The 24,069-nt window shown below is 44.9% G+C and overlaps 1 protein-coding gene across 2 annotated transcripts; it reads right to left on the bottom strand.

Annotated features, from left to right (window-relative positions):
• Positions 1 to 72: 72 nt before the first annotated feature.
• Positions 73 to 22,038, bottom strand: KLHL6 (kelch like family member 6). 2 transcript variants are annotated; one of them, XM_082319578.1, is made up of 8 exons: positions 21,907 to 22,016; positions 21,752 to 21,827; positions 16,498 to 16,663; positions 10,490 to 10,939; positions 7,869 to 8,106; positions 4,282 to 4,484; positions 3,136 to 3,349; positions 73 to 1,072 (listed from the first exon to the last, which is right to left on the bottom strand). In XM_082319578.1, exons 3-8 carry the CDS (start codon positions 16,657 to 16,659, stop codon positions 771 to 773), a joined length of 1,569 nt encoding a protein of 522 aa, XP_082175704.1. In that variant the 5' UTR covers positions 16,660 to 16,663; positions 21,752 to 21,827; positions 21,907 to 22,016; the 3' UTR covers positions 73 to 770. The 2 variants fall into 2 exon arrangements, with proteins under 2 accessions (XP_082175704.1, XP_082175703.1); XM_082319577.1 differs by having other exon boundaries at positions 21,752 to 22,038.
• Positions 22,039 to 24,069: the final 2,031 nt, after the last annotated feature.

The raw sequence follows: 24,069 nt of genomic DNA, 5'->3' as shown, positions 1-24,069 counted from the left end.
GCCCTTCCGGCAGAACAGTAAACCACCCCAGAACAGACCAAAAGGGAAACTAGGTTTTGGTCTGCTTTATTGGAAAACAGCTACAATGAATGTTCAGTGAAACCAGATTAGCGTTCATTTATATTTGCAGCCTATGCAGTCTCTTTCTTGGGAATGACGGCAAAGTTTGCAAACTTAGATGGATTTTTTTTTGGTCACGCAGAACTGAAAAACTAACAAAGTGTCTTCAAGCAAACAAACAAACAAACAAACAAAACAGTTTTAACTTAATCTAATGTGCCAACCACTGGAAAAAAGCACAGCTTTGGAAGAAACGACATTACGTTTCACCAAAGTTACATATCTTTCATTCCAAAAAACATCTTCTCCTTTTCACTAGTAGGTGCTGCAAATCCAACTTCACACAATAAATAGTCGAACAAACTTCAGGACCAGGCTGAGCCAGTTCAAGCACGTTTCAGGGCAGATATAGCTGGGAAGTAAATTCCCCACGTACACATCACGTTTCTTTGCCTGATTGGAGGCATTGTGTTGGCAGGAGTAAACTACAGCTGGTCCCTTTCTTTTTCTGTGGAGGGAAGGAATTCAGATAATTTAAGGATATACTGTACAGAGGAAATGCAAGGGCTGAGCATATATACAGATACTCCCCAGAGGACCCTAGTGGCGGTATTTCCATCCATTGCTACCTGCAGCTAAAAAACATCATCATTGCAGTCTGTGCCACAGGGGCACGGGAGGTATTGGGTTTCTTTGCAGTTCTCCTACGGTCAGACAGAAACTGCCCCAGGCACAATCCTACGGATGTGCGTGTAAGACTTCCTGAGGGTAACGCTCCCGTGATGAGACACCCCCCGAGGCAGGACACACTCTTCTGTCAGCTTCTGAGTTTCAGGGTCCCAGCACAGCACTGTCGCAATGACTTCGTTCTTTTCATCTCGGCCTCCGGTGATAAACAGCTTGTTGTTGCAAGGAGAAATCCCACAGCTGGCTCTCTCATGGGTGAACTGAGTCACCAGGCACCATGTGTCTTCCTCCGGGCTGTAGGAGTAGAGTGCTTTCATTGCCCCACCTGGAGAGGAAATGGATATCAGTTTGCACAGGCCATCCCTGTAAGAGATTTTAACTAAACCACCCCCTTTAAAAAGGCTCCATTCCTGACATTCGTAAGAATGATTTATGCCCCAAAGCTAAGAAAAAAAAAGGTCACAGGATACTTTATTGTTTTGAAAGCCAGGTCCACAGAAGGCCACTTATTGTTCATAAGGCTGTGTAATTTAAGGCCAGGACAAACTGCTGTGGTCATGCAGGGTGAGAGCACAGAGCAGCCAGCAACAGACCTTTCTCATACCTGCTGCTTCAGCTAAGGACACAACTTTAGAAAAATACAATCTTGTTTAGAAGAGCTTAGAATATGAAGGACCAGGTGTGGTAAGCTGTTACTATTAAAAATGGGTACATGATTTCTTCACTGACTCCTCTAACTTCAGTGTCCATCTACCCATTAAACCTCCTTCTGCCTGGAACTCGCTATTTTCAAAAGCCCATTCCTCATGTAGGGGTTTGTCAGACTGAACTTGTAATCTTCTTATGGGTAAGCTAAACAGAGAGTGACCTTCAGTTTCTCCATGTTTCCCAAATCTGCAGTGATTCTCAAAACTTTCTGTGCACCTTTTCCAATTTTGCAGAGTCCATTTCTTTTGAAAAATGGTCAATACCACAGTACCCAAGAAAGGCTATGGAAATATATTTCCTCCTGAGAGTACCAACAGCTGAATGGTTCTTATTCTGAAATTTGCAGGGACTGGGTCTGTCTTCAACTGTATAGAATAGGGCTGGGGAAACCTTGAAGCCATGGTCTTATTGATGAGTTGCAGCAATGCCTGGGATCCTACCTGTTGGCAAAGTGAGCATTTATCTATTGTAGTTATAATAAATATTGGTTCTGACAAGACTAATCCAGTACTTCAGGGATGATCAAGTCGCTGCAAGGTGACTTAAACAAGTTTTATTTCCCAATTGGAGCAGACTGAAACCATACACATGAGTTAGTGGGATTCATCTGGCAGTTGGTAATTCATCGGTCTGGGTAATTTGATTGCTTTGGATGCTGTAACCAAATACTCTTTTATCTTTTAAACCTCAGGTGAGGCTGATTTCTATCCAGATTGAACTAGATTTGTTTCTCAGATAGGGAAATAATAGGTTTACTGGTGAAAGATGCTGAATGAATGTAACTGGAGTATCGTGTCAAATTTTATCGGGAGTTGTATCAGCTAGCCTGTAGGTCGTGCCTTCTCTTTCTGTCTCTCATCTTGTACGAAGAGGCTGATGTCAATCCCTGTGCTGAGGAGAAGCACAAGGTATTTACATACACATAAGGTGCACACGTATATATATGTGCACACATATGCACATTATAACTCTCCCTTCAGAACACCATTTACTATTTGGTGATACCCTGGGTCTGTGCCAGCCCTCAGCACCTCTGCAAGTGAGAAACTTTCTGCGCCAGAACTGAGGGCAGGGGAACCCTTCAGAGCTCCTGTTTTGGAAAAAATCTTCCTCCTTCCTTCTTTTGTTTTTTTCCAGCACCATCTGGAGATGCGTGCAGGCTCCCTTCTCCCTCCACAGTTCAGCTCACCACCATTAAACCCTTTCTCTTCCATCTTTGCCTCCAGTTCTGGCAATTGACTGAATTAACCCTAAGCACGATCTAATGAAGAGGTCTGGGTCTTTGGGTATCAGTGGCTCTGCTCCCATGACCTGCTCCTAGTACTCACATCCCTACATAAATCGTGTATGCAGTGGGCTGTGTAATGCCCCTAGAGAGGAAAGGGGGCATGATGTAGCCATCAGGTCATGCCTTTGCCGCTATGAACCCACCTCTGGAGGTTTTACATTGTGTCTGGGCTGGCTCCAGCTTTCCCAGTACCTACCAAGCTAACACGGATTTTGACTTGGTGACTCTTCACTACTATTTGTGAATGTACTAGATTCCCATCCCTCACTAAGCTCAATAGGAAGAGCCATCTGACCATTTGATTACACTCCATAGAGTTTGTGGGTACAACTAACACGCAGAAACAAGCCCTGCTGTGTCTAGACAAGAAGGAACATTAATGCTTTACCTACCCACAACATAAATGTGGTCACGGAAACTTGCGGCATTGATGCATTTGGCTTCTACGGGCATGGCAGCTTTCAGGCTCCATGTGTTGGTGGCAGGGTCGTAGCACTGAGTCTTGTCCGTCGCCAGCTTCCCGTTGGGTCCTCCCCCAATTACGTAGAGTTTCTTCTTGTAGCTCGCTGCTGCAAAGGAGCTTACATTGACCATGAGGGGAGCAGCCTGTGTGACCGTAAAAAATCATTAGTAACCATTTTGATTTCAAGTATTCAGACCGATGCCTATGGGGTGGGAGCCCGTGGGTTAAGTCAGACATCCTTTTTAAGATGATCTGTAGGGTTCAGAAGATGACATTTCTAGGGATAAGGGAAAAGTATGTTTCAGCTTTTTCTTAAGACTGTAAACCCCTTAATAAAAATATGCTCTGTTCAAATGCTGTTATTAAAATCACGTTGTCAACAATTTAAAAGGTAGGAAATGTCAGAAATGCCCCAAATCTCCTTTATATACTTATGTACATTGAAAAAACACAAGCAACTTGTTTGTACTGATCTTTCCACTTGCAGCTGTGATTGTTAGATTCCTCTGCGTTGCTTTGCATCATCTAAAAACTAGGGTTTGTATATGCCATTATGATGCCTAATCTCATTAATTGCATGGATTAATTGGCTGCTTAATATTCTCCTCATTGCTTGAAGTACAGTTAGTAGAACCGGGTTACTTCCATTCTGTTTACCTTGAAACCTGTACTTTCAGCTTAAATGTATAATCCATAGTGTATATGATTCACAGGTTGATATACACATTATATATATTTTAGCTATCAGAGCAGTAGTTTTCAGCCTGTGCTCTGGTTCACGTATACTATGTTCTTACTCGTTGATTTATGGACTACTAGCTTTAAAAGCCAACTAAGAAAAGGAAAGTTAGGCATTAGATGTCTCACAGGCAATGATTGGCAGGCAATCCTGTGATTTTTACATTCTGAAGGATACATATTTCTATAGAAAAAATAATTAGGGTTTTTACAGACCAGAAATACTTAAAAGAATTGTACTAGATCCTGTCTTGTTCATTTTTATGATTCAAAGCCCTAACATTTGCTGATTAAAATGTTCCAAATGAGTAAAATGGTATGTGATGCAGTATCTTACCTCTGACCAGCAGTTATGAAAGGGATCATATGCTTCCATGCTGTTGATTCTCTGCATGCCATCAAACCCTCCAATGACATATACTTTGCCACCCAACACAGCCATTTTATGCCTCCATCGCCCAATATTTAGATACTCAATTTGTATCCATTTGTTGATGGAGGCATTGTACTTCCAGACATCATGCTTTGTTTCTTTGCCACCTGCAGTGTACATGACACATGTAAATATGATAGCATAGCTTGTATTTACTCAAAATCTCCAATATGTTTAAATTTTAAAATGTTATCTCACAATAGAAAATAAATCATTGGTCCTTATTATTAGCTTTTTAATTACCTATACCAATGGCCTGGCCCTGTTATACAAGAAGAAAATTTCTGCATTTAGTTTACTTAATAGTGAAGGAAACTCTGAACAATTTTACAGCCAAGTATTTAGTAAAGATAAATCACTGTTCCCCACTTGACCAGACCACAACCACTTTCATTTTAATACTGAGTGCATGACCAACCGAACACAGCATGGTGATATGCAGGCGATTTTTGTGCACCACCAGAGCTTTGCAGGATGCTGGGAAGTGATAAATAAACAAATGTGATTTATATAAGATAGTGCAGGATGCTGCCATTTAGTAGTGCCAAATCCCTCGAAGACAGGCCTGGACTGGGGAACTGCCAGTTTGCGCAGGGTAGATCCAGTCAGCTAGCCTAGTGGTTTACATCAGAAAATAGAAGATCTGACTCTGAACTCCTGATCAATAATAGTCCTGCATGACATGTTAGAAGTTTTACTATTCAACCTTGGGACCATATGGCTGGGATCTTGTTTTTGTACCTCTCCTTCTGATCTCTTTCGCTACTGACTTGGATTTGCTTCATATTTATAGATTGAAGATCAGAATTGGACCCTGCAAACTCATTCTAGGGCTGACTTGCAAGTGAATCTTTACTCAGGCTAAAGCGGAGAGCAGTGTTTTAAACAAGCACTTCTGTTTGCATACAATTTTTGGTGTAGCTGCAATACAAATGGAACTAGTTACGCCTGAAACCACATTTACAGACTGAGTAGCTTATTCCATCATCTGCAACCTGATTAAACATTTGCTTCACTGGTGAATATACTGAAAAGAGAATTCATATTCCATTGAGAAAGTGTCTGCCTTCATTGGTATTCTGTACTGCAGCCAGATCACTGCAAAGTGATGGAGCTCATCTCTGGGCCAAATAGCAGATTGAATAGGAGATAATTAGCATGCTAGAAAGAGTCGTTTGTAATGCTTTTGTCTCGGTATTTTTCACATGTATGCGTTGAATTTTATTTGCACTCAAATAGCTGAAGCGGCTGAAGGGCCTGAATGCAGCATTCATGGTTACAATGGGGCTGAGAGACTGCAGGTGTTCCCCTTACCCTCCCTTGAAATTTCCCTTTTACATGAGCTTGTTCTTTCCTGCACAGGCTGAAACTCTGGTAGGAGCCTGAGCTGGACCAGGCAAGTGAATTTGCTGCACATCAGGGGGCAGGGACAGATTTTTGAGAGCACTGGAGGTTTATTTTATTTCTGTTCTTTTTCTAGATCACAATTCTTTCCAATTTAAAGAAAAATTGTAACTACATTAGTAAAAGTAACAGAATGGTGAGTGATAATTCATGTCATTTTTAGTTACACGACAAATGTAGTGTTTCAGTCCATCCAGTCAAAGCATTTAAACTGTTCAGGGAAATGGCAATCTAAAAGTAGTCATTATCTTGTGCAAAGAACTTTTCTAAAGTTTTTTCTGCTAAAAGAGCAGGGAAGACTCCAAACGGTACCCAAATACCGAGGGAAAAGAGCACGTGGGAGGGGAGGTCAAGTTAGGAAAGAATCGAGTCACAGGAGCTAAAAGAAAGAAAACAAGAGTAGAAGGACACGCAGGAGGAGGCAGATGTTTGATCAGGATCGAGCCACGACTGATTTGGTTTAGCTGGAAAGAAACTACTGACTTTGGTCCACTCAGCCCTTTATTTGGGTGGGAAGGGTGAAAAGCAGATAGGAGAAAGGCTAAGAGGGAATGGAAGGAGGGAGTCAAAGATAGGAAATCAGCAGAGAAGGAAGAAAGAGGACCTGTGAGAACAGCAGCAAGAGGAAAGCCAGCTTAGACTTACCATAGCAGGGGAGGTGTTAGCCTGGCCTGGATGTAGCCTGGATAGAGCATAAAAGAAAAGCAGAGAAGAGACACTGGAAAAGATGTCAAGAATAAGAGGAAGCAAAAAGCCTGTGACCTTGAAAAAGAGGAAAGGGTAAGAGATTAAAGGCAAATGGAAAAGAGACCTCTCAACTCAAGGGTGTGAAGGTGTGAGGGATGTTCCCTAGTTGGGATGTTTGACTTAGGTTCCCCTCTACAGCTAACTTTGAACAGAGGGTCTGCCGCCAGGGTAAAAAGAAACTCCCTATGGTGGGCTGAAAGGAAAAACCTCCTTTATTTCTAACTAGGGAAGGAATAATCTAATTCTTATCCCAGGATAAAGATTTAATAAACTTTAAATTGGAATGAGGTGATAAAAATACATGGATTCCCAAAAGGGAGAATGCAAGATATTTGAATAAAGGCAATGGACCACTACTCATACTTAAGCAAAGCGTTCACACTTTAGCCCTCCCTTCTCCTTTCTACTGTCCTGTTGTAAGTGAACATAGAATTTGGTGGATGATTTTGCAGGAAAAAGTGTCCTACCCATGGAGGCACTGCTCTATATTGTGGTCTGTAACGTGACAGTGATTATCAGCTTGCTATCACTTTTCCTTTGGAAAGCAGAACAAGATCACCAAACTTGTTTTTGACAGGCCATCAAAACCAGCTGTCAAACTGACTAGCAAACTTGAGTTTAACCTTTTTGATTATCAAAGTAAAAACTTTGTAGCTCCAGGATCAAACCCCTACATGGAGCTCAATTGTATTTGTGTGGGAAGTTAAATGTGCCCCCTGAAGCTCTCCGGATGAGGGCCTGCAAACATGTTCAGACCCATGCTGTGTGTCTGGACCATTGGGTTTCATCTGGCTTTGACAGTTAATATTGCCATTAGCAAGTGGGCACTTCTAGAGTCCTGTCTGATCCGCTGCTGAAGTGCTCCTGAAAGTGGAGTTTTCAGGTAGCAGCCAAACAGCGGTGACTATTCCCTGCAAGTTTCTTGACTGATCCTTGCACAATGTGTCAGATTCTGGCAGGATTTTGCTTATACATGTAGAGCTGCAAACGGACTTGTTACAAGAAGATGCTGGAGCAGTTATTCTTCATTTTATGTTTGATAAACTGTTCTCAGGGGGCCTTCTGTGACCACGGTCACTGAGTGTTTAGGGTGCTGCACACAAGTAGCCATGCATATAGATTAAAATTGTTTGAAAAGGAATCCTGTGCTAAGACCAGGGCTAGGCTGTGTCCTCACACATCCAGCGCTTCTCTAGAGCCTGTTCAAAGCCAAAGCATTAGAAATACCTGTAGTGTTTAATTCTCCTAAAGCTGCCTCGAGCATGCTCTTGATAAAAGCTGAAAATAATTGTGAGAACCCTCTGCCTCCCCTCTTCCACTACCAATGTCTTGTTCCTTACCTGATATGTAGACTTCATTTTTTAGCGTAATGCATGCAAACTCCACCCATTTTTTATTCTCATTCTCCGTCTCCTGCTCTGTGATTGGTAATTTTGCTACTTCCAGGCGGCTTCGCCTCAAAGGATCCAGGCAAGTCACTTCTGCTACAAACTTCTCATCTTTTGTACAGCCCCCTATGATCATAAACACCTCAGACTGGAACTCGTGCATCCTGGGCTTGGTTCTTTCTGTAATAATCTAAATGCAAGCAAGGCAGAGTTGAGTACACAGGGCACTTATAATTACAGAAAGGTCTGGTGACCTTTTTTCTGATTACCTGTTTTACAAATCACAACTGGCTTACATCAGCTGAACCAATTATCAAATGCTCTCTAAGTTGAAAGCCTGGAAAGTATCCTAGAAGCATTCAGTAGATGTTGCTGTATCCTTCTTTCAGCAGGATTTCTCCAACACGGAACTTAGTTGCTTTTGCCTACCCACTAGGATCTTTTCAGATCCTCTTGGGAATTCCCAGGGTGGCACCAAGAGCTATGGAGGTGAGTGCTAGTGTCAAGGCTGGGTGCATGTGAGGCAGCTGAAAAGGACAGGTTTTATTTGGGCTGACAGAGAGGGCAAGGTAGGAGGGCCCCAAGGTTTGTGTATGCCCTGGGGAGCTTGGAGAGAGCAAGACTGCAGTTAGCGCTAGCAGAAAATAAGTGCTCTCATTATTTGTCCTGAAGAGATATGTTAAAGTGTCAAAGCAATAACAATTCTCAACTGTGGGGTTTTTTATTTGTTTCTTTGTTTATAAGCCTTAATTTTAAGCCAAAATTAGAAGATTTACTTAAAGCAAGCACCAGGCTCTGAAATGTGGTTAGTTCTAATTTACTGCCTGTTGGCTCATTTTATTGACCAGGTCTTTGTTTCAGGGACACTGGAAAAAGTCACTTCCCGCGTAGATGTTCACCAGGAGCAAAGAATGCAGGGGGTGCTTGGAAACTTGTGTTCTGCTTGGAGGAAATACTTGCAAGCAAGTGGAAATGAGTGCGTTAGTGTCCCGAGGTATGCTGGCTTTATGCTGAAGGATAGAAGGAATAACCTTCTTTATTCTCCCCCACCCCCCAGTTTTTCACACTGGAAGAAATGCAGTGTAAAAGGCATGGGGAGCACATAAAATTGTTCCTCTGCTTATGCTATATCACAGGGCATTTGCCAATTTGCAGACCCGCAGACCCTCAAAGTCTGCTGGGAGAGGTCTGCACTCCTCTTCAGTAATTGCAGTTGTTACCTTCTGCATACTCCAGAGAAGCACTCCGTGGACCCACAGGTTAAATGCTGTGACAGTAGGCAGCTTGCTTACAGTTTTATTTCTCCTTCTACTTTTAACATGTTTCTATAAATTGGCATAATTTATCTATATTAAAAAATATTATTTACACAGACATAAATCTTGTATTTTCCCTATATGTAGCAAATTATTAGGCAATTCTTTTTAAAACATCTGTCCCAGAACTTGCCAGCTTTCAGAATTCCGTTTTGAACCCGTCTGTCACCATTGCCAGGCGTCAGTCCCGGGGAGGATAGCTGGCAGGGCTGCCTCTGACGGCTGCCCCTTTGAAGATGAGTGTTCAGCCCTGAGCAACACTCCCTTTATCTATCCCGTGTGGACCTGACAGCACTGCTGAGTGGGGCAAAGCTTCCTCAAGGAGTTCCCACCAGACGGCCTGGCACTGCCCCGGGTCGTCGTGAACCGTCTTATGCCGGCACGAAGGGCCCTTGGCCAGTGACACATCCACTGTTAGCAATGGATCCACAGCATGCTCCTGAGGCCTCCTGCCTTCCTCTGACTCTCTGACTGAGGAGGCACACACATTTCCTCGCACGCTCACATACCTTTGCTCCTGTTGTGAAATCTGACCTCTGCTTGCTTTCCCCTCTGCTCCATATTTTGGGCCAGGAAATGTGACTGATGATACCTAACTTTCCAAAGAGGACGGGCAATTGAAGAACTGGAGGTTCACCACAGCCTACCTTGAGCAGGCAGGACAGGACTCAACTGGATGTCAGGATGAACCTGTCTCTTTGGGTGCAGGGACCTCTGCAAATGAGGAAGATAGGCAGACCTCTCCTCTGGGAAGAGACCGTCTTCTTCATGGGAGGTTCTCTCTTTCTGAAACATTTCCCCCCATAAGTAACAGATGGAGATGTTGCATATTCAGAGTTGAAAGAGTCATTACAGATTGTGGCACAGTTTAGTGGGAAAATTATTCTTCCTTTCTTAGGCTTGAAATAATAGCTAAGAGGGTGAGTTGTCAGGACTAACACCATTTGTCTTTTTACTAGGGAAGTTACCTGGGGTCTTTGTTTAGCTATGCAAGTGTGTGTATGAAGGGTCAAGCTCAGCTGTTCATAAACAGGAAGCTATATACTTTGTTTTAAAACAACCTACCAAAAGCTTCTAAACTCTCTAAATCAGCAGGATAACTGGTGAGGCCCACCTTGACTTTTCAGTAGCACCAGTTAGTGAAACTTCAATGTGAATATCCTTTTCTGCCTCATGGTACTGCTCCTTCCGATGGGACTTTTGAGCAGAATCATGAGACATTTAGAAAGAGCAGCAAATATCATCCTTTTTACTCACCTCATTGCCTGACAGATGGTACATTCTTGCTTCCTGGAGCAAAGGAAAGACATCTGGACACTGTCTAATGAGTTGATCGGCTTCAACAGTCTCTACAAAATACCAGGGGTCCAAGAGGGGCAGCCGGACATTCTCCAGCACGTATGGCAGGAGAGGAAACCTTTCCGACTCCTTGTAACGAACCCAGTTCATTACAGTTTCGAACACCTGTGCCTCTTCCGTGACGTAGAGGTCATCACTCTTCAGCGTGCTGCAGAGAATGTCGGCCGGCAGCTCCAGGAACTCCTCGTAGTTCAGGACCTGGGTGAAGTTCTGGATAATGTAGTTCTGCACTTGCTGTTTCAGGCTGTGCAGGGAGTGGGCATCAGCCAGCCTCAGGATGCCAACGCAGTTCTCTGGCTGGAGGGCTTCGGTGAGGAAACTGGCACAAGCATCTACCATGCGAAGGAACTGTGGATAGAAAAAGCATGTATAAGCACAGAGCAGTTACTTGTATGACTGTATCACAGGAGAGCTATGGAGCTTTGGGGATGGGTCCCAACCAGCCATGCGCAGTACAGCAAAGAGCTGGGGAAGATGAGATCAGTCATACGAGGACAGGTATCTCCCAGAATCTGCAGTCTGGAATGAAAATTTCTTCCTCCCGCTGTTTTTCTCCCTCTGCATCCATATTGTTCCCTTTCCCTCTTGCAGGACACAGAAAACCTGTGACAGTTACGAATTTTATTTGCTTCATAAAAGTAAAGGGTTTTCTAGCATTCCCCTTCCCTCCATGAGATCTCAAAGCACTAGTAATCATGGAGTTACAAAGCACAGATAAGGTCCCCAGGCTTCAGATGTGCTTACCCTCCTTCATCTTGCGTGTCAGCTCAGATCAACTAGAAGGGAGTCTGGTTTTGGAGTGCAGGTGGCTCCACTGTCTGCACTTATGCTCCCACCATCGAAATTCTGAACATGTCTGAGGCCTTGCAAGGGTGATGGAAAATGAGTGCTGGGGTCTGGCAGGTTTGGGCCAAAGTGTGGTCCCCCCCCAGACTGTATGGGCATGCTGTCCTGTACTGGTGGACGTGGCAGGAAGAGATGGACCATCAGCAAATCTTTGAGTTGCCTGACAGCTAGGGTTGTCTGGCAAGTGTCTGTTGTGGGGGAGGCCTTTGGAGGTTTTAGTGACCTTTGTTTTCCTTGGCATCACCATTGCTTCAAAAAAACATAGATCTGCATTTTACAAACAGAATCTGCTTAACCAAAGAACTTCCCATGTTTGCGTTCAATGGGGCATCACAACTACTCTCATTAATTTCCTTTGCACAATAGCCCCACCTGAGGGTCCCCGATGTGCAGAGCTTGGACCACAGATGTCTGCAGGGCATTTGCCATGAACTACCATGCGAGCTGGGTTGCTGGTGATTATTCAGGAACTGGGAACCAATTTGGGGTAGAACTGATAAGTTACAGTGCTTCATCCTGGGCTTTCTATCACCTCTGCAATTTCAGATATGGATAGGGCATCAGTATTTTGTGTTCGTTTTGCCACTGAGCAGTGCAAACAGCGAAATACAGAAAGATGGGTCAGAACTGATGCTGTGCATTTCTGTCTATGCTTTTTGGGTCCTTTTTCCATCCAGCGTCAGCAAGCAAACCATTTTAACTCATTCTGTCCCACTGGGGAAAATTGCACAACAGTAATTTAGGGGCAAAGAGGAAGCGAAACATTTTTAAACACTGTAGTATGTAGATTTGTTTCAGTAATTAGGGTAGAATCTTCCAGACCCAGTGGTGTTGTGTTGACACATTTAGACTGTTTACCAGAGCTGAGCGATCGCAGACGCTGCATACAGACTACCTGGTTCCTGTTTTACATTTAGATGTGGTCAAGAGTTTAGAGAAATGCAACTGACTGATGAACAAGGGTACGCGAGGTCTCAGAATATGTTGCTGCCGTTGTGATGTAAATGTGTCAGTGGCACGCTGTGGCTCCGTGGCAGAGCTCGGTGGCCTCTCGGCGCCTGCCACGCTTGCGTTGCCTGTTCTCTGGGCTAGCACAAGGCTAACACTTTGAACTCACCAGTGCGTTTCCCTGAGGATCTGAAAGGAATCTGCCAACATCAGGTAGTCCTCAGACCTGAGGCAGGTTAAGCATTAGCCCTTTGGAAGTTGGCAGTAACGAGGTGCAAAAAAACAAATCTGGGATTTGCCAGGGTCACTCAACAAGTCATCCACAAGTCTGGGAACAGGCACCAAAATGACATTCTCACCAGCCTGTGGCCCAACCACCGTAGAGTGCTCTAATTATTTATACATGGCTTGTTAAGAGCGATACTCATGAGATGACACCAGAGGGTTTTCTCCCAGGCGGTGCACACTGGTCTAACGGCCACACAGGCACCACTGATCGCGGTGGGTAGCTGCGTTTGTGGCCAGACGAATGCAGAACTGCGAGGTGTGGGTGTGAGAAATGGTCCCCACCGAGGGCTTAACCAGAGAGGTCGGACCGCTCGGCAGTGTATCAAGGCAGGACTTTCCCTGGCTGTGCTCCTTGTCTCTATGCTGCACTATCTCCTCACCGCTCCCTTCATTTAGAGACAAAACTCCCCCCAAAACTCCCTCAGACTGGCTGGGCATGCTTCAGTCAGTCCCATGAGAGCAAGTGACTCAGGAGAGCCCCCAGGAGAGAGACACCCCTGAACCTCTGCTTCATCTGCTCTGATTATTCTTGCAGAGCTCTAAATTTTCTTCTTTCCCTTCTGCAAATACCCCTCTTAATGCCACCCTAGACATTTTAAAAGCCCTGTTCCCTGGGAACAGTTTCTTCAATAACTGGGTCCTTCTAATACCCCTTTGAATCCAGGTTCTTACTTGCTAGAGACATCCCATATGTTTCCTTGGCCTCCACTTGGCCTTCTCTCTGAATAATAAAATTTATTCTCCCCATTCAAGTCCTTGCTTGTCCCAGCTTTGATTCAACTGTCTAGTGTAAGCAGTGCCAGCAGCCCTGCCTCCTGCTATAACCCCCAGAAAGGGAAGGGAACGCTGGTTGAAAGGGCCCTTATTCATAACCCCTTTCTGTATGCAGCACACTTCGGGGTCAGATCCTGCACCCTGCAGCTGCGCTGCCCTCGGCCACCCGCTCTGCCTGTGGCTGCAGGGCCAGCACGTCCCGGCTCAGCAGTAACACCTGCATCCCAAGGGAGCCCCACGGCCGGGCAGTGAAGGGGCACAGTGACCCTTGCAGGTGGCTCTCTGGGGAGCCGACAGCTTTCTGAGCCTGCGAACTGATCTCCGACCTGGAGATGCCCAGAAGCCCTTCGTTAGCAAATCGTGCCTTCTTGGCTGGCACGGCTGGCACTGTGCAGTGGCTGCGGTGTAACTGCCACTGTCCTGCGTCAGCCACCCTGGCCATTCGCTGCTAAGTGGCTACAGGATGGTTTTCAGATATTTGGCAAGGTATTTTTGTTATAGTGTCTTGTTCATGTAAAGTGGATTAACACACGGATGACAGGTGCTTTGGGAGTCAGTAAGGCCATCAGGCTGGTGGTGCTTCAGCCGTGCCCTGGTGGCAGAGCAGCGCTGCTCTCCTTAGAGCAGTCAGAGTGAGGCAGCTCGAGGGCATCCTCCGCTGTTCCCACTGCAGCTGGCATTTCCACGGCAGTGGTCATCACAGCCCTTGGTGACAATACTGTTTCTTTTACATCTGCTCAGGAGCTTGCTTCCCTCCAACCATCTCTTTGCTTCCACTACAGCAGCTGACGTGGCCCCTCACCCAAGCCATGCTGAGGGAGTGGGGTAATACAGAGGTTCCTGGGGGCAGGAGGGGTGTAGCCAGGTCTGAAGGTTGTTGTTGAATTACTGCGGGGGAAGCAGAGCGCTCTGCCACAGCCCTGAGAAGCAGCTGAGATCTTGGCCCTACCAAGAGGTGAAACGATACGCTGCTCCGCAGGCAGTGCGGGTGGCAGAGGGTGCTGGGCTGGATCCAGGGTGGACACCAGCCTTGCGAGCATGGTGGCTGGGCAGCCGCCAGCCCAGACAGAGGAGGTGACTATTGAACTCGTGTTGCAACTGTGCTCTAGGTGGAAAAAATTTGTCTGGGTCACTTCAGGGTGAGGCTTAGCTGTTCAGCAGCTCCGTGTTCCAAACCCTTCACCTGCTTCCCCCAGGAGGAAATCTCTGTGCACAAAGCACGCTGTGGCAGGGACTTCTGCTCTCTCTGAATAGCCTTCCACCTCGTCCTGCTGTCAGCTCTGGCTGCATTTGGCCAAAACTTATTGGAAGGGACTAAGGGAAGGCATAATTATGTAAAACTTTTTCAAAAATAGTTTATAGAAAAAAGTGGAGTATCTATATTGGAATATCTAGAACCGTGCAAGTTATTTCTTTTTTGGTTCTTTGTCAAGTCTGAGAGATTGAAAAGAGGCACTGCCAAAAATTGTTGCTAGTCAGATAAAAAAGGAATTTGGTTTTCTCACATGACATAAAGGGAAAGGAAAGAATTTCCCAAACAAAAATGTTACAATAAATGGCAGAATTAATCTTTTCAGCTGTTGATATATTGAAATGAAACATTTGACTCTTTCAACTGTTTCTGTTTGTTCTTCGGCATAAATAGCAGAGACAAGCTGGCAGAACACTAGTAGTTACTAAATCTTTTTTACACAAAACACATTTTCAGCCAAAAACCTCACCCGTGTATAATGTGGGGCTTTAAGGCCTTATAAATCTTGACAGTATCCAAGACCGTTGCAGTAAGACTTGGGATCGCTGCTTTTAGTTGAACATTGCTGGTTTTCTAGGTTTTTGTAGTTTACTATTCTTGCTCATGGCACCCTCGTGATTTTATCATTACTCTAACAGTGTTTGATAATTTTCTTAAAGCACCAGCCTTGGGAATCAAATTTAATCTTGATTTTAATGAAAAATAGCGAAGAGAAAGGAAAACAATGTAAGTTTATACTTTTGATGGTTTCAGGAAAAAAAAAAACAAAACTGAGGAATGATCCTAAGGAAAAAAAAGGTTCAGAAGAAAACAAAAAGAGCACAGAAAAGTGTCCTGAAAATGAACCAAAAGTAACCTTTGAGTGCTACCAGTTTGCAGTATTTGTCTGCTGAAAATGTCAGTAAGTTACTGCACTCCAGGCTCAGGTGACATAAAAGCTACACCACCTTTTCAGAGCTACCTCGGGGAGCACTTTGTGATAACTTTCCCTTCTCTCCCCACAGCAAGTACCAGCTCCCATTACCCCAAAGGCCACAGGTTCATTTCAGAGCAAAACCTCCCGTGTAAGATTCAAGAATCTGAAGTTCATAATGAACCACGATGATTATGGAGTCAGGTGTTTCTTGCCTTCCTTAATGAAAAGACTGGACACACGTACGCACATTGGCACGTGGCAGGTTATGCTGGTCGCAATTTGTTAGCAATTTGCAGCTTGGTGCCAGGGACTGCAATTTGGTAGACCTCACAGGTGATTTACAGGACACGTGCATACCGCATGGACCAAAGGCTGAGTAACGCTGCTCAAGTCTGACTTCCCACAAGTCATGACTAAAACCCTTTACATCAAGAGTCCAACAAAGGAGGATGCTACCTTTGGCTGGTGAGCCTCCGTCTCAAGGCAATGGAGAGGGAGAGACAAAGTTAGCTTCCTGCTCTGGCTGGCCATGCCAGCCACTGCCCACTAACTCTTTTGGGCTGGAGGGTGACTGGCCTTGACAGGCTGACGTGGGCCTTGGGGAGCACTCTCCCAGCAACACAACCCTGCTGCCTGGCAGGCAGCACATGGGAGCAGCTCTTGGAGGCAGAGCCCGGCCATTTGCCTGGTTGCACAGCACCCAGCACAGCAGCATTCCAGTACATGGCTGCGACTGCCATTTTTTACCACAATGTAAGTAAATATGAAGGAAAATGCTTCCAGAAACCATGAAATCAGAGAATTTTGCAGTGTGTTAGCCAGGGTAAGACATGGTGTTACCAGAGCAACAACACTGGATCAGTGCATTTGAGTCATCTGTACCTGAAAGAGGCTGGCGGCTTCCAAGACTTTCTGTACGTTTTGCTTTGTGATGAGCATCTTGCTGGTGTAGGTGTAGTCCAAGAGTATATTCATAGTTTCTGCGTCGACTCCTTTAAGTATGATCTTCTCTTCATATTTCTCTCTTAAATCATTGCAGAACATGGCCCTGAAAAGACAGATGTTTATCTTTTACTGCATCCTAGCCAGGATGAGGCATTCTGAAAACATTTGGTTATATAGATTTCAACACAGAATACTCCGATTGCTTCATATTTTATGCAATTAGTCCTGTAGCAAAGTAACAAGGAAAATCCTTTTGTTGCTTTCATTCCTCTTTACTCATGAGTTTGATAAGACATACACACATGATGGATACCCCAAGGCTGGACTCTACAGTAGATCCAGAGCTCCATGGCAGCAAAAGGCAGCTGGGACCTTCCCTGACTGATGCTGCAGAGCAGTTGTGATGTCTCACCTGATGGGCTCTTACAGACTCTTATTCTTTCTGTTTCTAGTACAGGCCCAGCTCATTAAGCCCAATCCTCCAAGCCGCTGGCATTCTCCATACTTCATTAGCACTTAGCACATGTACTTTATAATCCTTGGCAAGGTCAATACCCCTGTGCTTCCGAGCTACAGAACGCTGCTTAGACTGAGCTCTGGGGGCCAGACCAGATCCACATGTCTGAGAGCCTCACCTCTAAGCTTCCCAATGTATCTTTGACCCCATTAATACCAGGGGTGGGCCAGGAGAGAATGGCTTACGTATTTTCTTCTAATTAAGAGCCTGACTTTTCCTCTGCTAAACTTGGAGAGCTTCTGGTAGGATTGTAGAGTTGGTACCTCTTAGCTAGAGAAGTAATTCAATAATCATGAATTGGAACTACTGTTAGCCAGAAAATGCAGTGATTTCATGCATGTTGATACCATCTTTTCTTTGGTAGATAATACTGCATTTGAAAGGTGACAACCACACACACCTTTGACACTAGTCAGATATTTCACATGTGATATAAATCAGAAATTTCTCTAAGAGCTATTTAAATCCACTTTGCATTGTAATAGCTGCAAGGCAAACACATGCATCTTCATCTGCATTTTCAATTCATAGTTTTAAGTATTTCTTCCAATGCTTTTGCTTTTATTTAGAAGTTTGATCTGTCCTGTCTTGTTCACTGCATTCAGTGAGCGAGATTTCACATCATTTGGAATCTGGCTCAACAGATTAGAAGTACATGAGTCCACTTGTAACTGCGTTGGTGAAAAACATATGCAGATCTAAAGTGTAATTAGAAGTGCTGTTTACCCTGCATACCAACCCCTTCTTTATTAGTCATGTACAATGTTGACAGGACAGTGCAACCTGGGAAGTGGCTAGAGGTCCAAAGTCTTAGGCCATGCTTTTCTTGTAAAAGCAGTGCCAGAATAAAGCTGTCTGATTGACACATCTTACTGGAACCAAGATGTAAACAGTTTTTATTGCAAAGCAGTTAGGCATGATGAATGGGAAATGGATGGAAGATACCAGCTGCTTGTTGCTCTAAGAGCTACCTGTTCCTTGCCTCAGCGGAGATTTTACAGCAAGAGAGAGCTGGTATTAGTTATCTCAGTGTATAAAACTGTCTTTTGGATAAAGAGACCTAACTTTTGAGCAGAAAAATTGGGCAGAGAAGTTACTTATCAGAAAAGATGTTCAGCCCAAATTCTCATTTTCCCTTCACTCATCTCTGCTCCTTAGAGGTTTTTCATTCACTGCTCCGCTCCATGGTCCAGTTTCTGCTGCCACTGAAATCAGAGTATTTGAAAGGCATTAAGGCAAAATGCTCCTTAACTTCAGTGAGCACAAGACTGGGATTCTCTTTAGCTTCTCTCCCTTTTGGCAGTGTCAAATGTTGTATGTCTGGGGCATGCAGGCAGGTGGCCATTTGAAAACAACAGTCCTCAGTACCCACTTCTCCCTGGGAATGGGTTTACAACACAGAGACGGAGGTTTGTATAAAACAGCCATTTCAATTGCACGGGATTGATAGGTGCCGAATGCTTCATCTGAATGAGAAATAGGCCGTTGTAGGATGCAGGTGTTGTCTGCTCTTGTTCCTTTTATCTCTTAAACTGGTGACTCCAGTCTTGTATTTAACCATCCCTGTCGGGGAGGTGAGAGCTCTCACTTCCGTCCCGCAAAGCCGGAGTGTTTGATGGAGGTCAGCCAGAGATACCCAGCATTACACCATTGCAAGGCTGCTCAGAAACCAGCCTCAGGATTCTGGTGGAGGCTTTGCACAGAGATCTTGCCAAAGTGCTTTCACATATCTGCCTCCTAATCTGTGAAATTGCATTAGAGCTGCCATCCACTCCTCGTAGGGTACGGATTCATGTAACATGGCTGCAACCTGCAGAAATCACACATCTAAAGCACCGTGCTCTCCCACCAGTACTCCTCTCTAGAAGGCGGCAGGGCTGAATAGGGCAGTACTGTCCAGGAGAGCTGACTCATGTAGTGGCCTTCCTTCTGCTCAGATGGAGTGGACCTCATTCCCACCCTGTGTGCGGACGGGAGGCAACACCCTGACACCACTCAGGACTGATCAGGCCGAGCTTCAATCCTGGGGATTAAAATACTGCTTCTGAACCTTTCTGTACTTACTCAGAGAGGTGTGTGATTATTTTCTCTGGGGCTCTAGATCCTTCAGATGTAGCCACTAATTTTGTTGCCTGTTTCCCTGGTTCCTGTCCCTGTGTAATTCTAAACTAAACCTTTGAACCAACATTTACTCTAAGAAATGCACATCTGAAGTGAGGGCCTAGGGCCAAATTTAGATACCTAAAAATGGGTAAATTTAGAAAAAACAGGGAGAAATCTCAATGAAATAAATGAGGGGTTGCAGTTTGTGAAGCACTTTTTAAGCACCCACCCCCTCTGGAGTGCTTGTGCTTGGAATTATGAACCTGACTTCAAACAACTGTGCTGGAGTTTGGGGATGCTCTGGAAAATATTGCTTCAGCGTCTCCCAGCCCCATTCTCGCACTACCTTGGGCAGTGCAGGAGTGAAGAACTACTGCTCCACCTTGGTCAGCTTGTATTTCTCTTCTCTGCTTTGTTACCTTCATCCAGGTAAATGGAGAGTTAATGCTTTTATGTCTGTAGATGCAGGACGCATCAGAAATACTAGTCTATCTACTCTCAAACAGTGCTGAAGGAAGGACTAGAAGTTGTTAACCTTGTTTAACTGTGTTTAAGTCAGCTGCTAGGGATTGCTTGCATTATGGCACCCAACGTTCAGGAAGGGGGTTGTGTAACATGCTGTTGCAGGGGAATGAAGCCCATGACTCACAGGGTCCCTTTGCTTTGCTCCTGTGCACTGGTGTTAGAGGCCCTGTAACAGCATGGAAAGTACTCACAGGAATAATGTGATTTAAGAATTTAATCTTTCTTTGGGCCCATGCAGCTTCTAGTGAATTATGGCAAGATGAAACAAGCCGCCTTGTGAGCAGCAGAACTAGTGAAGCTCAGTTCCCTGCAGACTTGTGTCCTCCTTTCCCTCTTCACAGTAACCTCAGCTTCCCCTTCCTAAGCCCTCCATTCTCTCTCGTTATTCCTCTCACACACATTTCGCCGTCCCTCTTAGGACACCCAGCTCTGTGCTGGCTGCCTGTGTCCGGCCGAGCAAGGGCAGCGTGTGCTTTGGCTGGTTCTGGGCACGGCGCGTGTTGGCTGGCCAGGACACGGTGCTCCTTACCCAGCTGAGCAGCACCGTGGGATCCCAGTCCCGGCATCTCTCCTCTGCCTAGCTACTGATTTCCATCAAACTTGTGGGAACTTCAGTTTTGATATTTCCACCCTCTGACAAACGTGATTGAAACTAACCCAGAGAGTCATGACGAGAGGCACTGACAGACAGGCAGACAGCGTGATATAATAAATCTCAACTCTGTGGGAAGCCAGGCCAAACACAAGTGCCCAGGGGGGCAGACCCTGTGCATGTGTGCCATTACCTTGGGATGAGATGACCTCCAGCCAGGTGTCCCCCTGCCTTCAAAGGGACAGGCTGTAACTCAGGGCTCAGTGGAAAACCAGCCAACAGTAGTTATCAGAAAACTGTCTTGCCTGTTTTTAACTGTTGAAGTCCCTTCTGATTGCAGGACCTTTCCTCATAGTGGAAGAGGAATCGTTTTTTTGTCAAAGTATCATTATGGTAATTTTGATTTTAATTTGTGCATCTGCTCTCCTCCCTGCACGCAATGCTGGTAAGAAATATTTGGGCATCCCTGCTTTTAGTTGCACATTTTCACATATGCGATACATATAGTCTATCTGTAGAAATAATACCTATCTCTGTATATTCACAGACACAATCTCTATTATGAGATGATAAAAGCAGAACTGTTCTTCCAGGCACTACCAGCAAAGCTTACTAGACTCCATTAAAATTAGCTTTCTGCTCATGTCACAAGTGGTCACAGGTTCTTTTTTCTCATGTTTCCTCTGTAGCTATTCAGTCATCTGACCACTTTAGCAGTAAAAAGAGAAAGAAAAAAAAAATCCCAGCCATGCAAATGTGATTGTCTAAACGATAATGGAAAATCTGTGTTAAAACTGATACCGAGTTCCTCTGTGTGTCTAAAATTTGTTCTTGCTGGCCAGTAGTCTCAGATAGACTATCTATTGTAGTACTGAAAGAATGAAAAATTTAAGAGGACCAAAAGGAGGGGGTGAAATGGTAAAATTGCTTTCAAGGAGATATTTCCCATTGCAATTGATTTTTGGTAACCCTAGGAAAGATGGAAAATTCCTTCTTTCCTCCTCAACAATTTTATGCAATACATATTTTTATCACAGAATGGTAATGGGAAAAATTATCAAGTTCCACAAACCCACTCCTATCTCAATAAAAATACTGTGCGATCTGAATGAATATTCCTCTTTGCCTGAATCCCAAAGGGACAATACAAGGGGTTACAGATACTTGGTTAAAACACCATTTTCTCAGCCACTTGTCCGCCAACCATTCTCCGTTTCTGTGCATGCCTCCGAGCAGACTTGCTGAGTGCTGGTATCAGAACTCCGGCAAATCCACAACTTGGCACCTGCCTTATTTAAGTCTCCAACTTGAAAAAAAGAGCTGAAAGGTGTCAGGAATTACAGACTCACTGCAAATTTGCAGAGTTTAGTACCCAGTTTACACTCCTTGGAGATCTACAGTTCAAGCCTAAGAAGCAAAGTAAGTTTGTTGGTTTTGTTTCTTACATGCCTTACCTGAAATAATTGCTTGCTGCAGCAAGGACCACTCGGTGACAGGAGAATTCCCTGCTGTCCACACACAGGATGACATCTGTAAGGGAATTTTCAAGCCGAAGGTTCTCCAGGCCATTCTGGAGCACCAGAGAGAGACCCGTATCATCAAACTTGACCTTTTCACCGCTGGAGACTTCCACCAGGTCCCCCATTGTCGTCGAGCGCTCATTGTCCAAAGAGATCTCGGGCTCCTCAGAGCTCTTCTCCAGCGTGTCCCCCATTTTCTGGCCAGCACTGTCTCATTCTGTTGGTGCTTCGATCTGAAAAGAGCTCCTAAGCTTCAGACGAATCACACTGCAGAAGTTGGGCGGATTTCCTGTCCAGAGGTCTCCGCTTATCTATAGCTGTCACACACACATAACAGGAAGCCTTGCACTTTCTCATCCTGTTAACACAAACAAAGGCTGGTTTTTTTTCCGTGAATTTAGGCAGTATCAACGTGTTTAGAAAGGACTTAAGATGCCTCTGGATGTGAGAAGATTACAAGTGACAAGGAAGGCCTGCTTCCCACCCTCAAGCCAGGCCCTCGCTGTTATCCGGATCTGCTGGTCGTAGTGATAGGTGCACCATATGGCTATCGAGTCACTCCTGGCAGAGTGGGCTGCTAAAGGGAAGAGGGTATTACTTTAAATTTCTTTTTCCAGGTATGTGATTATTAATCACTGAGCTGGTTTGGGGTTTGCTTTTGGTTTTAATAATATGCTCACATATTCAGAAAGCCCTCCAAGTAGCTGTTTCTGTCCCTCATGACATGTTAGCTGACAAACATTGAATGGCTTTTCTTTAAGGCTAAATCGGCATAACTCTTTCCAGGACATGGAGCAGCATCAAAGATCTCACAGCTGATGGTCTTCAGGCCACACTGCCAGGCACAGTGATGTCCCACAGGGGTCCATGCAGCCAGTGCCATGCCAACTCTGGCTAATAGTGGAAGGTAAAGGAGAGAGCCTAGGGAGCAGCGTATGCATGCTCATCCCCACCATCCCCACTGCTGGAGGTAGCTTGCATCACATCTACGTCTAACTTGCAGTCCCCAAGATAAACACGGATGGCGGTGGGACCGTGGCTGAGCACCTGGCGGTGGGGACGCTGCAGGGGAGCGCTGGGGCTGACCCTCCAGCGTGACAGGACCACACAGAGCACGGGGCTGAAGGTTTCACTGTCACCTAAGACTGAATTGGATCTACTTGGACCTCGCCTAGATGAGAAGCTGACCCAAGCTGACTGAGATAATAAGCCACACAACCTATTGAAAGTAACAGGCTCACTCCCCTGGCTCACTTAGGAAACTCCCATGCTGTGGAGTGAGAAAATCACACCCTCTCTTTCTCCCCCCCGAGAGGAATGCAGGGCTAACCTCTACCCTTGGTAGCTTGAGTGCTAACCGACCTTGCCTTTGTGATACTTATTTCTAGGAATTCTCATTCGGCCAATCCTCATGTTTTTATTGTGTGTTTGGTTTCCTCTGTCACCAGCTTGTATAGCTGAACTTACAGTGTTAAGGGAAGCTTGGCTTAGAAGAGGGAGGTGAAAGCGGCATTCAGAGACAGCCAGATTTAGAGGGTTCTTGTATACGATAAGATGATCAAGAGGAAGGAAAGCAAAAAATCTCCCTCCTGCTTTTCCCTACCTCCTTTTAATAGGCTTTTCTTCATTTTGTGTAGTCTGTGCAGCGCTTTGGCTTTTTCCTTTCCCAGCTGATGTAAATGTGTTCCTGCTGCCTTTTGTGCTAACTTTTGGTAATGAGTGCTTCCTTTTCTAAAGCCAGTCCCATCTTTCCACCAAGTACTCTCCAGGAATACAATCCGAAAATGAAGGAGACCCCTCAAAAATACCAGGTGTGCTTTTAAAATCACAATATTTTAACCCTATCTTGGGTTAGGTTCTCTTTGTTTATTGTCATGACTTTTGACCTTAGCGAATTCATCTTATCAGGCTCTTCTCTGATGGTGAGATGTTTCATATTTTCTTTATCTGTTTAAGTGAAAGCTGAGATTCAGCAGTGATCACTTGATTCCAGTTGCTGAAGCTTTAAACAAAGCATTAATAGTTGCGAAAGTTGAAGTAAGATTGTATTGGCTGCGAGTGCTGGGAACGGAAACCCTGCAGTAACTAGGTCAGTTGATAGCTGTGGTATTGTCAGCGTGCTACCCATTAACTGCACTGGAGAAAGGATCTTAGTAGCTCAAGCAAGTGTTGACTAGTAGTAGCAGTGATCGCTATCTGCAGTCTGTCTCTCCTTCTGTGCCATTGCCAACCCATATCATGTATTTTTAACC

This window comes from Platalea leucorodia, assembly GCF_965183815.1.
Source record: "Platalea leucorodia genome assembly, chromosome: 8".
Lineage (NCBI taxonomy): Eukaryota > Metazoa > Chordata > Aves > Pelecaniformes > Threskiornithidae > Platalea > Platalea leucorodia.
Note: the sequence above shows the minus strand (reverse complement) of the source record. Positions and strands in the feature narration are given on the sequence as shown.

What these genes read in the sequence shown, in the direction of transcription:
- KLHL6 (XM_082319577.1), bottom strand. Translation starts at nt 22,011, where the DNA reads ATGGGGGACACGCTGGAGAAGAGCTCTGAGGAGCCCGAGATCTCTTTG. An exon ending in AAATGAAGTCTACATATCAG is followed by an intron (nt 4,485 to 7,868) that starts GTAAGGAACAAG and finishes TGTACACTGCAG; the next exon opens with GTGGCAAAGAAACAAAGCAT. An exon ending in TGACCACATTTATGTTGTGG is followed by an intron (nt 1,073 to 3,135) that starts GTAGGTAAAGCA and finishes TTTCCTCTCCAG; the next exon opens with GTGGGGCAATGAAAGCACTC.